Source organism: Thalassophryne amazonica, chromosome 18 (assembly GCF_902500255.1).
Source record: "Thalassophryne amazonica chromosome 18, fThaAma1.1, whole genome shotgun sequence".
NCBI lineage: Eukaryota > Metazoa > Chordata > Actinopteri > Batrachoidiformes > Batrachoididae > Thalassophryne > Thalassophryne amazonica.
Window position 1 is genome coordinate 5,204,777 of NC_047120.1, and position 15,676 is coordinate 5,220,452.

Below are 15,676 nucleotides of genomic sequence, written 5' to 3' on the forward strand. Positions count from 1 at the left end.
GTTTTTTTTTTTACCCCACTGCAGTGGCGCGATGTGGTGTCACGCTTTCCAGGTGCTGGCACTGTGTTCATGCGCATGCACGACCATGCACGAAATCGTCGCTGCAGTATTGTTCACGCCTGTCTGACCGTGTGTCCTTCCTGACAGCAGGTGGAATGTTTTGCAGTTCCGCAATTTGTTTTTTGTTTTTTTTCCACAGGTTATCGGCCGGTTCCAGCTTCTTTCACGTGTTATGTGTGAAGGGGCCATAAGTGATTAAAGACTCTGTTTTTGTACTTTTCTGAGTGATCACTGTCCTCACTCTCCAGCTGTCTCCAGTCCCACTCAATGACACAGAGGACTCAGGCCTTGTTTTCAGACACTACATTTTCTTTAGTCTGTTTGAACTTAACACTGCTCCATGGACTTCATAGACCGACTATTACAATAATCCACAATTATATTTTGTTAATGAGTTTATTGCTAACACTGACTAACTGTTTCAGCAGAACTTGACAGTAAATAACAAAAACAAACAAACAAACATAAAAACACTGGAATCAGGAACAATAAAAAAGCAAAAAAAAGTGTGTCCCTGGTTGGTATTCACTGGTGACGTTTCTCACCTTCAGAGGCATCTTGGTGTGTTCATTAAGCAGCGGGATATCAAACACCAGCCTCCTGAGCAGATGCTGCATCATTGAAGGTCTCAGCTTCCTGCAAAGATCACAATCAGCCACTCTTCATTCCAAAGACAACCAAAGATGGACATGAGGAACTTTGGCAGACAAGACCTCAGCTCAGAGGGACACCATCTTATTTTACAAAACAACCATAGTTACAAAGCAGCACCTAAACTTGCGCCTACACAATTCTACCAAGCCATTCATTATCATGCCAAGGTGATATCAAGACATAGAATGACAGTAATACTTTACTGTGGAAATTAGAAAATATCTGTCATATCAACTTCACAGCCAAGTGGTCACAGTAAGAAAACAAGAACTTGTAATCAACGGAAACTCTACTAGTCGAGAGTCTCGACTAGTACGAGGTCTGTCCAAAAAGTATCGGACCTTTTTATTTTTTTCAAAAACTATATGGATTTGAATCATGTGTGATTCCATCAGCCAAGCTTGAACCTTCGTGCGCATGTGTGAGTTTTTTCACGCCTGTCGGTTGCGTCATTCGCCTGTGGGCAGGCTTTGAGTGAGCACTGGTCCACCCCCCTCGTCGGATTTTCATTGTCAGTGAAATGGCAGAGAGACTGCCGCTTTGCTCCATGAAATGTTTTTCAGAAACTGTTAGAGACAGCCAGTTGGAAACCATTCGAAAGATTCAGATGGATTTCGGTGAAGATTCTGTCGGCGTCACATGGATTAAGGAGTGTTAAAACCTTTTTAAAGACGGCCCACAGCGGCGGAGGGTGCGCGGCGCACCGAGCGGCCATCGACAGGCTGGAACGACCAGATCATTATTATTATTATTATTAATATGCATATGTCGCAGACATGAATGAGCGAGGCTCGTCAGCATCTCACCATGTCATTTAGGTCCTTCAGACTTTATTTTGAGTAAATGCTTCAGCAGAGCATTAGCATGGCAAAAACCTTTCAGCTTAAAAAGACTCCCCGCCTTTTTAAGCATTTTTCTTTTTTGCTGTTCAGCTGACCCCCCCCCCCCACCCCCCCATTACAGCCCTCTTAACCCCCTGCCACTTTAAGCATTTTTTAATGTAGATGTAAATTAATATTCAAAGATTTCAGCTAGTTGACAGTAGAGTTGTACAATATGGCCAAATTATCGTATCTCAATATTGTCATATAAATTGTCACATGTAAATGTTACTTATATACATGCTGTCCATATTCTTGAGCCACTTAGGTGGGTAGGAAGAGTTCCCATGGGATAAAAAAGCTTTTCAACCTACCTCCCTGGTTCTCAAGACCAGGCACCTAAGCGGCTCTACTCTTCTTTTTTAAGTTATTTAGGTGTACCTTAGTAAACACAAGTAGCATTCCACCTTAGATTTGGAATGTATAATAGAAGAATAGAAGATATACCTTACTGAATTTTCATATCAATATGATTATGATCTGACACAAAGTGCAGCAACAGTGAAAATTAAACATTCTTAAACAAAACAGTTGTTGTGTGCTGGGGTGTTTGGCTGGCTTGGTTTTTGTTTTCTGTTTCTCCCACCAGGTGGTATGCATTCAGGACTGAGTGGCTGAGTATTAGGACCTCACCCTGAACACCTGAGGCTTGTTTTCACGTGCAGGTCATCAGGGCTCACAGCTGTGGTGTATTTTGTCTTGATCAGAGATTGTTGCACTTAAACCTTGAATGCACAGTGTGTGATTGCCAGAGACTCGACCTTGTGAGCAGACGTGTGAGATTGACGTCAGGAGAACAATCTCACCATTACGGATGCAGAGACCGCTCCAGGTTTGACGCCACAGTCTGTGAAGGAGGACTGGGTGAGGTCTCACGCTCTTCAGCACACTTCCTGAGGTAATTTGGTTTTGGTGACTTTTATGAAGTAATGACTGGATTTGATGTCCCTCACACCTTGTGTTATTGAGCTGTCACGTTATGCTAATTGTCTAATCAGCTTCTGCTGCAGTGGAGATTTGAACTGAGTTGTTCCGTGCCTGCAGGGTGAGAAGCTGATATATATTTAAGCCAGGTGTTTTGCAAGTGTTTGCTGATTGTGTGCACCTTTGAGCTGTGTCTCTCTGGGTGGAGAGTGTTGGACTCACCTCATGTTTTCTTTCTTCACAGACTCGGTTTGTCGCGGCCACCTGGGGGGTGTCGGCGGTGTCCCTGGGTCCGAACTGCTGTGGCTCCGGACCGTTTGCGCTGCTGAGAGCGCGCCGTGTTTTCACCTCACCAGACCGCGGACATTTTTGGTTGTTTATCACTAAACTCACTAGGATTATTAAATTCTGTTATCTTTTGAACCGTGCTCTGCTTGTTTTATGCTGGGTCCTGTCAAACGCTGGGTCGGTGCTCCGACCGCGTCCAACACATAACAGTAATAATACCAAACTCATTTTGCACTCATAATAAGGTTAGGATACTGTGCCCTCAAAAAATATGGAAACACTTGGAATTTCACACATTTTAATTTGTTTATGCCATTTTAAATACAAGAAAAACAAAAATTAAGAATAACAATTTCTAAAATTATCTTCGTCAAACTCAAACTGAAAGCAAATCTCTAAAACTTGATAAAACCTGTAAATAATAATCAGTTTTATTGCCAGTTTTCTTTAGACAAGTCAGGGGATGGAAACATGATAAGTGATAAGAATAATAAATGATAAGAATTGTACAGGGGTCAAAAGTTAATTTAGCTCCAGCTGTATTTGTGCTGAATTTGATGCTTGTATCACCATTTGAAGGATTGTTTCCGTTATCTGCTGCACTAATAAGCCAACAGAGCATGAACCAAGTGTTGTCTGTTAGCTTAAACATGTGTATATAAGACAACCCGAATTAAAGGAGAAATGCTGCTTTTAACAACCTGGACCTCATTTTTGTCATAAAATATGGTCGTTTACTCATCAATATAAGTTTGGTCTCCCCCTCTAGCTGCCACCTTATCGTGGTGGGGGAGTTTGCGTACCAAGATGATCCTAGGAGCTATGTTGTAGGGGCTTTGTGCTCCCTGTAGGGTCTCCCAAGGCAAACGGGTCCTAGGTGACGGGTCAGACTAAGGACAGTTCATAACCTCCATGACCAGTAAAAGATTAAGGACCGAGACGTCGCCCGGTATGGCGGACCCGGGGTCCCACCCTGGAGCCAGGTCTGGGGTTGGGGCTCGCGCTTGAGCGCCTGGTGGTTGGGCCTTAGCCCATGGGGCTCGGCCGGGCTCAGCCCGAAAGAGTGACGTGGACCCGCCCTCCTGTGGGTTCACCACCTGCAGAGGGGGCCATGGGGGTCGGGTGCAGAGAGGATTGGGTGGCGGTCGAGAGCGGGTGGCCCGGCGGCCCGGTCCATGCTCACAGCCCCTGGCTGTTGGGACATGGAATGTCACCTCGCTAGGGGGGAAGGAGCCTGAGCTTCTGCGGGAGGTTGAGAGATACCGACTAGAGACAGTTGGGCTCACCTCCACGCACAGCTTGGCCTCTGGTACCCAACTCCTGGAGAGGGGCTGGACGCTTCATTTTTCTGGCGTCGACCACGGGGAGAGGCGGAGAGCTGGGGTCGCATTGCTTATTGCTCCCCAGCTCAGTCGCCAAGTGTTGGAGTTCACTCCGGTGAACGAGAGGGTCGCGTCCCTAAGCCTTCGGGTTGGGGACAGGTCTCTCACCGTTGTCTCGGCCTACAGTCTGAGCGGCAGTGCAGAGTACCCGACCTTCCTGGAGTCCCTGGGAGGGGTACTAGATAGCGCTCCGACTGGGGACTCCATTGTTCTCCTGGGCGATTTCAATGCCCACGTGGGCGGCGACAGTGAGACCTGGAGGGGGGTGATCAGAAAGCACGGACTCCCCGATCTGAACCCCAGTGATGTTCAGTTGTTGGACTTCTGTGCTAGTCACAGTTTGTCCATCACGAACACCATGTTGGAGCACAAGGGTGTCCACAAGTGCACGTGGCACCAGGACACCCTGAGCCGGAGGTCGATGATCGACTTTGTAGTCGTATCATCTGACCTTCGGCCATGTGTCTCGGACACTTGAGTGAAGAGAGGGGCAGAGCTGTCGACTGATCACCACCTGGTGGTGAGTTGGATCCACTGGGAGGGTAGGAAGCCGGTCAGACCTGGCAGGCCCAAACATATCGTGAGGGTCTGCTGGGAACGACTGGCGGAACCCTCTGTCAGCGAGGTCTTCAACTCCCACCTCTGGGAGAGCTTCTTCCAGATCCCGGGGGAGGTTGGAGACATGGAGTCCGAGTGAACCATGTTCTCCACCTCCATTGTCGATGCGGCTGCTCGTAGCAGTAGTCGCAAGGTCTCTGGTGCCTGTCGCGGCGGCAATCCCCGAACCCGGTGGTGGACACCGGAAGTAAGGGATGTCGTCAAGCTGAAGGAGTCCTACTTATCTTTGTTGGGAGGTGGGACCCCAGAGGCAGCTGACAGGTACCGGCAGGCCAAGCGTGCCGCAGCCCGTGCGGTCACAGAGGCAAAAACTCTGGGAGGAGTTCGGGGAGGCTATGGAAGAGGTCCACCTCGAAGAGATTCTGGCAAACCGTCCGACGCCTCAGGAAGCGGAAGCAGCTCTCCACCAGCACTGTTTACGGTGCGGGTGGGGAGCTGTTGACCCTGACTGGGGATGTTGTCAGGCGGTGGAAGGAGTACTTCAAGGATCTCCTCAATCCCATTGTCACGTCTCCCGAAGAGGAAGCAGAGACTGGGGACTCAGAGGCGGACTCATCCATTACCCAGGCCGAAGTCACCGAGGTGGTTAGAAAGCTCCTTGGTGGCAAGGCTCCTGGGGTGGATGAAATCCGTCCTGAGTACCTTAAGTCTCTGGATGTTGTGGGACTGTCTTGGCTGACACGCCTCTGCAACATCATGTGGCGATCGGGGACAGTGCCTCTGGATTGACAGACCGGGGTGGTGGTCCCTCTGTTTAAGAAGGGGGACCGGAGGGTGTGTTCCACCTATAGGGGGATCACACTCCTCAGCCTCCCCGGTAAGGTCTATTCCAGAGTACTGGAGAGAAGAATTCCACTGATGGTCGAACCTCGGATTCAGGAGGAGCAGTGTGGTTTACGTCCTGGTCGCGGCACACTGGACCAGCTCTACACACTCCATCGGGTGCTCAAGGGTTCATGGGAGTTTGCCCAACCAGTCCACATGTGTTTTGTGGATCTGGAGAAGGCGTTCGACCGTGTCCCTCGGGGCACCCTGTGGGGTGTGCTCTGGGAGTTACGGGGTCCGGGGTCATTTGTTAAGGGCTATCCGGTCCCTGTATGACCGCAGCAGGAGCTTGGTTCGCATTGCCGGTAGTAAGTCAAACCTGTTTCCAGTGCATGTTGGCCTCCGCCAGGGCTGCCCTTTGTCACCGGTTCTGTTCATTATTTTTATGGACAGAATTTCTAGGCGCAGCCAGGGTGTAGAGGGGGTCTGGTTTGGGAACCACAGAATCTCGTCTCTGCTGTTTGCAGACGATGTGGTTCTGTTGGCTTCGTCAAATCAGGACCTTCAGTGTGCACTGGGGTGGTTTGCAGCCGAGTGTGAAGCGTCCGGGATGAAAATCAGCACCTCCAAATCCGAGGCCATGGTTCTCGACCGGAAAAAGGTGCTTTGCCCTCTTCAGGTCGGTGGAGTGTCCTTGCTTCAAGTGGAGGAGTTTAAGTATCTCGGGGTCTTGTTCACGAGTGAGGGATGGATGGAGCGTGAGATCAATAGACGGATCGGTGCAGCATCTGCAGTGATGCGATCGCTGTATCGGACTGTCGTGGTGAAGAGAGAGCTGAGCAGGGGGGCAAAGCTCTCGATTTACCGATCGATCTACGTTCCGATCCTCACCTATGGTCATGAGATTTGGCTCATGACCGAAAGAATGAGATCGCGAGTACAAGCGGCCGAGATGAGTTTCCTCCGCAGGGTGGCTGGGCGCTCCCTTAGAGATAGGGTGAGGAGCTCGGAGTCGAGCCGCTGCTCCTCCACGTCGAAAGGAGTCAGTTGAGGTGGCTCGGGCATCTTTTCCGGATGCCCCCTGGTCGCCTCGCTGGAGAGGTGTTCCGGGCACGTCCCACTGGGAGGAGGCCCCAGAGAAAACCCAGGACACGCTGGAGGGACTACATCTCTCGGCTGGCTTGGGAACGCCTTGGGGTTCCCCTGGAGGAGCTGGGGGAGGTATGTGTGGATCGGGAGGTCTGGGCGGCTTTGCTTGAGCTGCTGCCCCCGCAACCCGACTCTGGATAAAGCGGAAGAAAATGGATGGATGGATGGATATAAGTTTGCTGTGATTAGAAGTCCATTGTTCAAATGACGTGTTCAGTTCAAATCTGAAGCAAACATTTTTCTTTTTCTACTAAGTTGGATTAGAACTTTTTGTGGTACACAGCACTAACTACTGGACAGGAGGAACCTAGCAGTCAATGTGAGTCACTGATTTGAAAATGTAGCTCTTTCAACCAGACATGTGGTGCCGTGATATGTCAATCATCTGTGTCCAATCAGATATCAGGGGAGTCCAGTGAAACCCCGGTCTCCACTCTAGCTCCACCCATGCCAGGAAGTGTTCAACATTTCCTATTTCACTGTGACTGAGAATTCGGCACTTCCTGTTTGAGTGTGAGCTTGCTACTCAGTTCCCGCGAGATTCCATGGGATCTCGTCTGTCAATCCAGGAAGTGTTTGACATTTGAACATTTCCTGTTTTACTGTGGATTTGAATTTTGGCACTTCCTGTTTAGGACGCCCTGTACCATAAGTGAGCTTCGTGATGCTGTACGATGCTTCACTGATATTATTATTATTATAAGTAGTATTAATAGTAGTAGCATACTGTGCAGTTGAGGTTGTGGCACCCAAACTGTGGAATGCACTGCCACTGCACCTATGTTCCGTGGACTCTGTTGGAACTTTTAAGGAGAAGCTCAAGACCTATTTGTACAGACTTGCTTTTAACTAGTTTTATGTTATTGTTGTTTAGTTTCTGTATTTTTATTTCTGTGTTCTTAATTTCTTGTACAGCACTTTGTGATTTTATCTTTTAAGGTGCTATATTAATAAACTATACTTACTTAGTAGTAGTAAAGAAAAAAGCTTCAAAAGTGTACCTTTAGTCTTGGGGTTTTGTGGGGGGGCATCCCTGCCCCACTCTACACCCTCTTTCAATCTGGATTTGCCCCTGCTTTGGTGTTTGAGCAGGAAGAATGGATAACGTTTATTTATGCAGAAAACATGACCAGTTTGACAGGTAAGAAAGCTTAATCAGCATTTTTTTTTTTTTACGTCATGTTGTCCTCAGAAAGAGAGTTTAGGAGCATTTAAGTGGAAAAAAAAGTGTTACTTGTTATCGCAGATCAGCTGTTTTTGTCGAGGAGACACAGATCGCTTTCAAATTAAGGGGAAAAAAAAGCATTAAAATGTATTTACACAGCTCAGTGCAGGTGTACTGTCGTCACCGCGCTTTGAGAGTTGATGACTGGTTTTCAACTCGGGAGCTACAGCACAAAACCACAGATGAAAAGGTCGCAGCTCTTGAAGTGGGCAGTTTAGTCGAACCCTGACTCCCTGCCCATGGGCCAGTTTGATGCTGCAATCGACCCGCAATGCAAAAATAATAGTAACGCACAGTGACGTGGAGAAGCAACTTTAATCTGATTACTGATTTGGAAAGATTAGTGCATTAGATTAGTCATTCATGAAAAAAGCAGTCAGATTAGAGTAACGCGTTACCAGCATCACTGACTTTGACACATATATATACAGTGAGAAAAATAAGTATTTTAACACCCTGCGATTTTGCAAGTTCTCCCATATAGAAATCATGGAGGGGTCTGAAATTTTCATCTTAGGTGCACATCCACTGTGAGAGACATAATCAAAAAAAAAAAAAAAATCCGGAAATCACAATGTGTGATTTTTTTTTAAATAATTTATTTGTATGTTACTGCTGCAAATAAGTATTTGAACACCTGTGAAAATCAATGTTAATATTTGGTACAGTAGCCTTTGTTTGCAATTACAGAGGCCAATGTTTGCTGTAGTTTTTCACCAGGTTTGCACACACTGCAGCAGGGATTTTGGCCCATTCCTCCACACAGATCTTCTCTAGATCAGCCAGGTTACTGGGCTGTCGCTGAGAAACATGGAGTTTGAGCTCCCTCCAAAGATTTTCTATTGGGTTTATCTCTGGAGACTGGCTAGGCCACTCCAGAACCTTGATATGCTTCTTACGGAGCCCCTCCTTGGTTATCCTGGTTGTGTGCTTTGGGTCATTGTCATGATGGAAGATCCATCCACGACCCATTTTCAATGCTCTTACTGAGGGAAGGAGGTTGTTCCCCAAAATCTCGCAATACATGGCCCCGGTCATCCTCTCCTTAATACAGTGCAGTTGTCCTGTTACGGTTGGGCGTAGGGACAGACTAAATTGAACCCCAATAGCAGGTCAGCCAAACAAGGAGACAGATGATCAAGAACAGCAGCTTATTAATTCACAGAAGATAAAAACTGAAGAATAGTCTTTTGGTGCAAGGTGAGTTCAACACAGGAGAAAGCTTCGTCAAAAGGTGAGTTCAACACAGGAGTAAGCTTCATCAAAGGGTGAGTTCAACACAGGAGTAAGCTTCAAAAACAGTGACAGTTCTGAGGAATATCTTCTTCACCAAAGGAGAGCATAAAGTCCACAATCAAAAAAGGGAAACAACATACTATGCAGAATGTCCCAAATCAACTTCAACTTCCTCCTTATGTAAAAGATAAATGCAAAATACAAAAATAGCAAGGAGGCTGGGAAACTGAGGGAAAAACAGCCTCCTCCTTGAAGGGGGAGAGCACTTAGGAAATAGCAGTCCAAAGCAGGACTTCCAAAAATGCAGGGTGAAGCAGAGTACTCACAAGAGGAAATGGATTCCAGTGACCCAGCAGTAACACCAGCAACATTCAAAAATGCATACATGCAATGGACCCACAACTAAGGCCAAACAGGAGTCACAATATATAGCCAGCCTTAATTGTTGCAGGTGGCCACTCAAGTAGGTGCACTTAATTAGAGACTGATGTGTAAAGAATTTAAGAGAACACCAGATGGCAGTAAACAGATATTACCTGAAAGTGAAGATAATAAAAGGGCACACTAGATGGCAGCAGATAGCCAGACATTGCTAGAAACTGAAGGAAAGAGACAGACAAAGGCAGAGACTACGACTTGAGGATAAAGGTGAAAAGACAAGATGTGATGACCTAACAAGGAAACAAGAGCTGAAAGAAGATATGAGTAGATACTTTGAGATCAACTGTGAGGACATAAGGAGATGAGTGCAGAAATAACAGTAGACAGAAGCTGGGGACAGATGTGAGAAAAAGAGACAGAGGAGACAAGAGACTAAAACCTGACAGAACCACAACACGTCCTGTCCCATGTGCAGAAAAACAACCCCAAAGCATGATACTTCCACCCCCATGCTTCATAGTAGGGACGGTGTTTTTGGAATGATACTCAGCATTCTTCTTCCTCCAAACATGGCGAGTGGAATTAAGACCAAAAAGTTCTATTTTGGTCTCATCTGACCACATAACTTTCTCCCATGACTCCTCTGGATCATCCAAATGGTCATGGGCAAACTTAAGACGGGCCTGGACGTGTGCTGATTTAAGCAGGGGAACCTTCCGTGCCAAGCATGATTTTAACCCATGACATCTTAGTGTATTACCTACAGTAACCTTGAAAACCGTGGTGCCAGCTCTCTTCAGGTCATTGACCAGCTCCTCCCGTGCAGTTCTGGGCTGAATCCTCACCTTTCTTAGGATCATTGATACTCCACGAGGTGGGATCTTGCATGGAGCCCCAGTCCGAGGGAGATTGACAGTCATGTTTAGCTTCTTCCATTTTCTAATACAACCCCTGGCAAAAATTATGGAATCACCGGCCTCAGAGGATGTTCATTCAGTTGTTTAATTTTGTAGAAAAAAGCAGATCACAGACATGACACAAAACTAAAGTCATTTCAAATGGCAACTTTCTGGCGTTAAGAAACACTATAAGAAATCAGGAAAAAAAATTGTGGCAGTCAGTAACGGTTACTTTTTTAGACCAAGCAGAGGGAAAAAATATGGAATCACTCAATTCTGAGGAAAAAATTATGGAATCATGAAAAACAAAAGAACACTCCAACACATCACTAGTATTTTGTTGCACCACCTCTGGCTTTTATAACAGCTTGCAGTCTCTGAGGCATGGACTTAATGAGTGACAAACAGTACTCTTCATCAATCTGGCTCCAACTTTCTCTGATTGCTGTTGCCAGATCAGCTTTGCAGGTTGGAGCCTTGTCATGGACCATTTTCTTCAACTTCCAAAGATTTTCAATTGGATTAAGATCCAGAATATTTGCAGGCCATGACATTGACCCTATGTGTCGTTTTGCAAGGAATTTTTTCACAGTTTTTGCTCTATGGCAAGATGCATTATCATCTTGAAAAATTATTTCATCATCCCCAAACATCCTTTCAATTGATGGGATAAGAAAAGTGTCCAAAATAACGTAAATTTGTGCAGTAATGACAGCCATCTCCCCAGTGCCTTTACCTGACATGCAGCCCCATATCATCAATGACTGTGGAAATTTACATGTTCTCTTCAGGCAGTCATCTTTATAAATCTCATTGGAATGGCACCAAACAAAAGTTTCAGCATTATCACCTTGCCCAATGGAGATTCGAGATTCATCACTGAATATGACTTTCATCCAGTCATCCACAGTCCACGATTGCTTTTCCTTAGCCCATTGTAACCTTGTTTTTTTCTGTTTAGGTGTTAATGATGGCTTTCGTTTAGCTTTTCTGTATGTAAATCCCATTTCCTTTAGGCGGTTTCTTACAGTTCGGTCACAGACGTTGACTCCAGTTTCCTCCCATTCGTTCCTCATTTGTTTTGTTGTGCATTTTCGATTTTTGAGACATATTGCTTTAAGTTTTCTGTCTTGACGCTTTGACGTCTTCCTTGGTCTACCAGTATGTTTGCCTTTAACAACCTTCCCATGTTGTTTGTATTTGATCCAGAGTTTAGACACAGCTGACTGTGAACAATCAACATCTTTTGCAACAATGCGTGATGATTTACCCTCTTTTAAGAGTTTGATAATCCTCTCCTTTGTTTCAATTGACATCTCTCGTGTTGGAGCCATGATTCATGTCAGTCCACTTGGTGCAACAGCTCTCCAAGGTGTGATCACTCCTTTTTAGATGCAGACTAACGAGCAGATCTGATTTGATGCAGGTGTTAGTTTTGGGGATGAAAATTTACAGGGTGATTCCATAATTTATTACGCAGAATTGAGTGAGTCCATATTTTTTTTCCCTCTGCTTGGTCTAAAAAAGTAACTGTTACTGACTGCCAGAATTATTTTTCCTGATTTCTTATAGTGTTTCTTAAAGCCAGAAAGTTGCCATTTGAAATGACTTTAGTTTTGTGTCATGTCTATGATCTGCTTTTTTTCTACAACATTAAACAACTGAATGAACATCCTCCGAGGCTGGTGATTCCATAATTTTTGCCAGGGGTTGTAACTGCTCCAAGAGTTGATCTTTTTTCACCAAGCTGCTTGGTAAATGGACTGCATTTATATAGCACTTTTACATCTGCATCAGACGCTCAAACCGCTTTACAATTATGCCTCACATTCACCCCATTGGCAATTGCCCTGTAGCCCTTTCCAGCCTAGTGGAGGTCTACAATTTTGTCTCTGGTGTCTTTGGGCAGCTCTTTGGTCTTAGCCATGTTAGTAGTTGGAGTCTTACTGATTATGTGGGGTGGACAGGTGTCTTTATGCAGCTAACAACCTCAAATAGGTGCTTCTAATTTGGAATAATAAGTGGAGGTGGACTTTTAGAGGCAGACTAACAGGTCTTTGAGGGCCAGAATTTTTGCTGATTAGCAGGTGTTGAAATACTTATTTGCAGCAGTAACATGCAAATAAATTATTACAAAAGCATACATTGTGATTTCCGGATTTTTTTTTTTTTTCTTTTGATAATGTCTCTCACAGTGGACATGCACCTAAGATGAAAATTTCAGACCCCTCCATGATTTCTAAGTGGGAGAACTTGCTATATATATATATATATATATATATATATATATATATATATATATATATATATATATATATATATATATATATATATATATATATATATATATATATATATATATATGTGTGTGTGTGTGTGTGTGTGTGTGTGTGTCAATATAAATCATTCTAACAATCTGTAACAACATACATTGTGTGTGTGTTGATATAAATCATTCTAACAATCTGTAACAACATACATTGTGTGTGTGTGTTGATATAAATCATTCTAACAATCTGTAACAACATACATTGTGTGTGTGTGTTGATATAAATCATTCTAACAATCTGTAACAACATACATCATTGCATAACTGTTTTTAACATTTACATCCAGTTGTCTTTAGATGAAAATACAAAAATGTAAATAATCCCAAATTCAGCATCACTTTCTTTTTCATTGCAACCCTGTTCTTTGATATTTGGCCTGAAGATTGTTAGTGTAGCTTTGTTAGTGACTTTGGATTGGACTGTGCATTTGCACCTTTTATAGCTGCAAATTCTTCAAACTTCCTCTACTGCCTTCTGTGTCATTGAACCTTCCAGTTTCCAACACAAGAGTACGAATGGCCAGGAGGTTTCACAAGCAAACTGAGAGGCCTGTTTTTGTTTCATACCACTGTGCTTCTTAACAGATGCACAGTAGTATTATTTGGGCAATGGTGGCATCAAATAAGTTCAGTGGTGTTCACTTTTATTAGAACCCAGATCTGCGATCTAACGTGCTTGTGAGGTGCTTCTACTTAAATTATAAACAGAAATGAAGTTGGCTTACCCACAAACAGACAGTAGACACTCCTCAATGGCATCCCGCTGAGCTTTGGTGAGGCAGCGGCCTTTGGACAGGCGGTAAACGGTGTGGAGCAGCGAGTCAATCAGTGAGGCGAATGGCTCAGTCCCAGCAAACAGTGCCGCACATTTAGTGAGGAGAGCCAACACTGCTGTGCACAGATACCTGTTGAGGGCGAGTGCCATGTCCGTGGAGCTCAAAGCAACCTGACAGAGAAACATCATGAAAAACTCTTTCAGAATCCCAACAGGAAGTGTCTGAGGCCAGATGAATACAACCTGTCAAGGAGAAGAATGTTGAAGGACAAATGGGAGACATAAGAGGAGAGTAGGTACACATGCCCTGCAAGAGATGTAAACTCTAAGAGTGTGTCTGTACAGGGTAATGAGAGCACAGCTAAGTAGCTTTGCATGTAAGATGACTTTGGAGGAGAAAGAACAGGAAAATAAAAGGAAGTAAAGGTTGGCTAACAAAAATTGGGACAATCAGAGCATCCCTGTGATTATCCTAAAGAGACCCAGTGTAAGGGGAAGGCATATGTAGAAAAACAAAAAAGTAATCATTAAAAAGTCTTGAACTGATTAGTCAGACACCTTGAAAGGATATGCTGTAGGTTACAGTGAGAAAGGATGCCAGTGTCAGGTCAACTTTGAAGAAGATAATGGTGTAGTCACACTGTGAAGGATTGCGTAAACTGAGTAATGGATTGAAGTATTCAGTCCAGTGGCAAAAATCAGTTAATAAGTCAGTCTCCAGTGGATTTGGAGCTCTGATGGAATGAGTGGACAATCCATGTGTGCAGGGTTTCTGGACGTGAACAGAAGACAATAAGATAATGCACAGCTAAAAACAACACCTGCTGGATGTCCACTGGCAAACCACAAACAAGTATAGGACAAAATTATAAATGTGCAAACACCAAGGAAGCTCTTCATCTGATGTGCACTCAAAGTTACGAGCATCTTTCTGATGACCCAGCTTTCTGATGGACTTGCCGGACATCAACTGGAAATGAAGGCATTTAAGGAATGAGAAAAATATTTGTGCAGCACAAAAACAGACACAAATGGATATCACAATTTCATATCCGTTCCTCATATATTTCCTCAATCCTTCACAGTGTGACAAAAGCCCTGGTCCCACTGAATAATGAAGGATGACTAATGAGCCACGTAGCATGTTTTTTTTTTTGGAGCAAGTCCAGTTATTCAACAATCGTGGGAGACAGAATATTCGGCTAACGAGGCTCATTTCTGAACCTCGTTCAAAATTTTGCAACAACAGTGTGGGGTAGTTTGTGTACGAGGTACTACAAGGACAAACAAGGATTTTAGAGGCATGTTGGTGGTGAGAATGCAGCTGTTAAAAGGCCATTATCCGAGCACCTGATGACTAGGACAGGCTATTTTGGACAGACTATTTTGGCTCAACCCTCTTGTGCACTACAATCCCACTTGCTTTGTGCACCGGATGCTGTATATAAAATAATTATTTTGTAGCAGATTCATCATTTTCTGTCAGAACTTGGACATTGAAAACATCTCAAATCACTTTTGGAATAACAGAGGACATTTGGAGCTTTTTTCCTGTCTCTGTCTCGTGCGCTGAATTGGAGAACATATTTGGAACAGCTTAAAAGGTAGGTATTTGTAATGTTTTTATTGTAATAGCTTTGTAAAACAGTTGCATGTTTATTCCTTCTTATAAGCAGCTGTAAAAGTATGTTTACGATAAGGCGCACTTTGAGCACGCTGAAGCTATGACTCACGCTCAAGATGAGCATTACGTAGAACGCAAGCTCGCAAAATGGTGATTTTGCAGACAATAACAGATGACCACAGAGTTAAAAGTTGCATCACGGTGTCGCAATGACTGTAAGCCACAGAAGAAATAAAGCCAGCGAGAAGAGGCGCAGAGGCGACTGTTTAGGAACCTGTAGTTCGGTTCTTGCTGGTCTGGTGCATTTAATGACACAGGTGAACAATGCGCACACCGGCCGGACTGTACTGCAGTGTCTATTTTTGGACAGCTTTAAATAATGTGACAACATCTTGAATGGATGCTGTGAATTGAAAACCCGCACTTTAAGGGGACCAAGTGTGGGTGGGCTGGAGTTTTGGACCAAACCCATGCCTAAACATGCAC

General features: G+C 44.6%; 1 protein-coding gene across 3 annotated transcripts in view; it reads right to left on the reverse strand.

Moving 5' to 3' along the window:
* Positions 1–15,676, reverse strand: part of ryr2a (ryanodine receptor 2a (cardiac)) — a 723,597-nt gene that overhangs the window by 338,522 nt on the left and 369,399 nt on the right. For all 3 annotated transcript variants that reach the window (XM_034193918.1, XM_034193917.1, XM_034193919.1), the window contains exons 53-54: positions 13,517–13,737; positions 606–696 (exon numbers count right to left, since the gene is read on the reverse strand). In XM_034193918.1, coding sequence (XP_034049809.1) covers positions 606–696; positions 13,517–13,737 — 312 coding nt within the window. The remainder of the gene's footprint in view (positions 1–605; positions 697–13,516; positions 13,738–15,676) is intronic.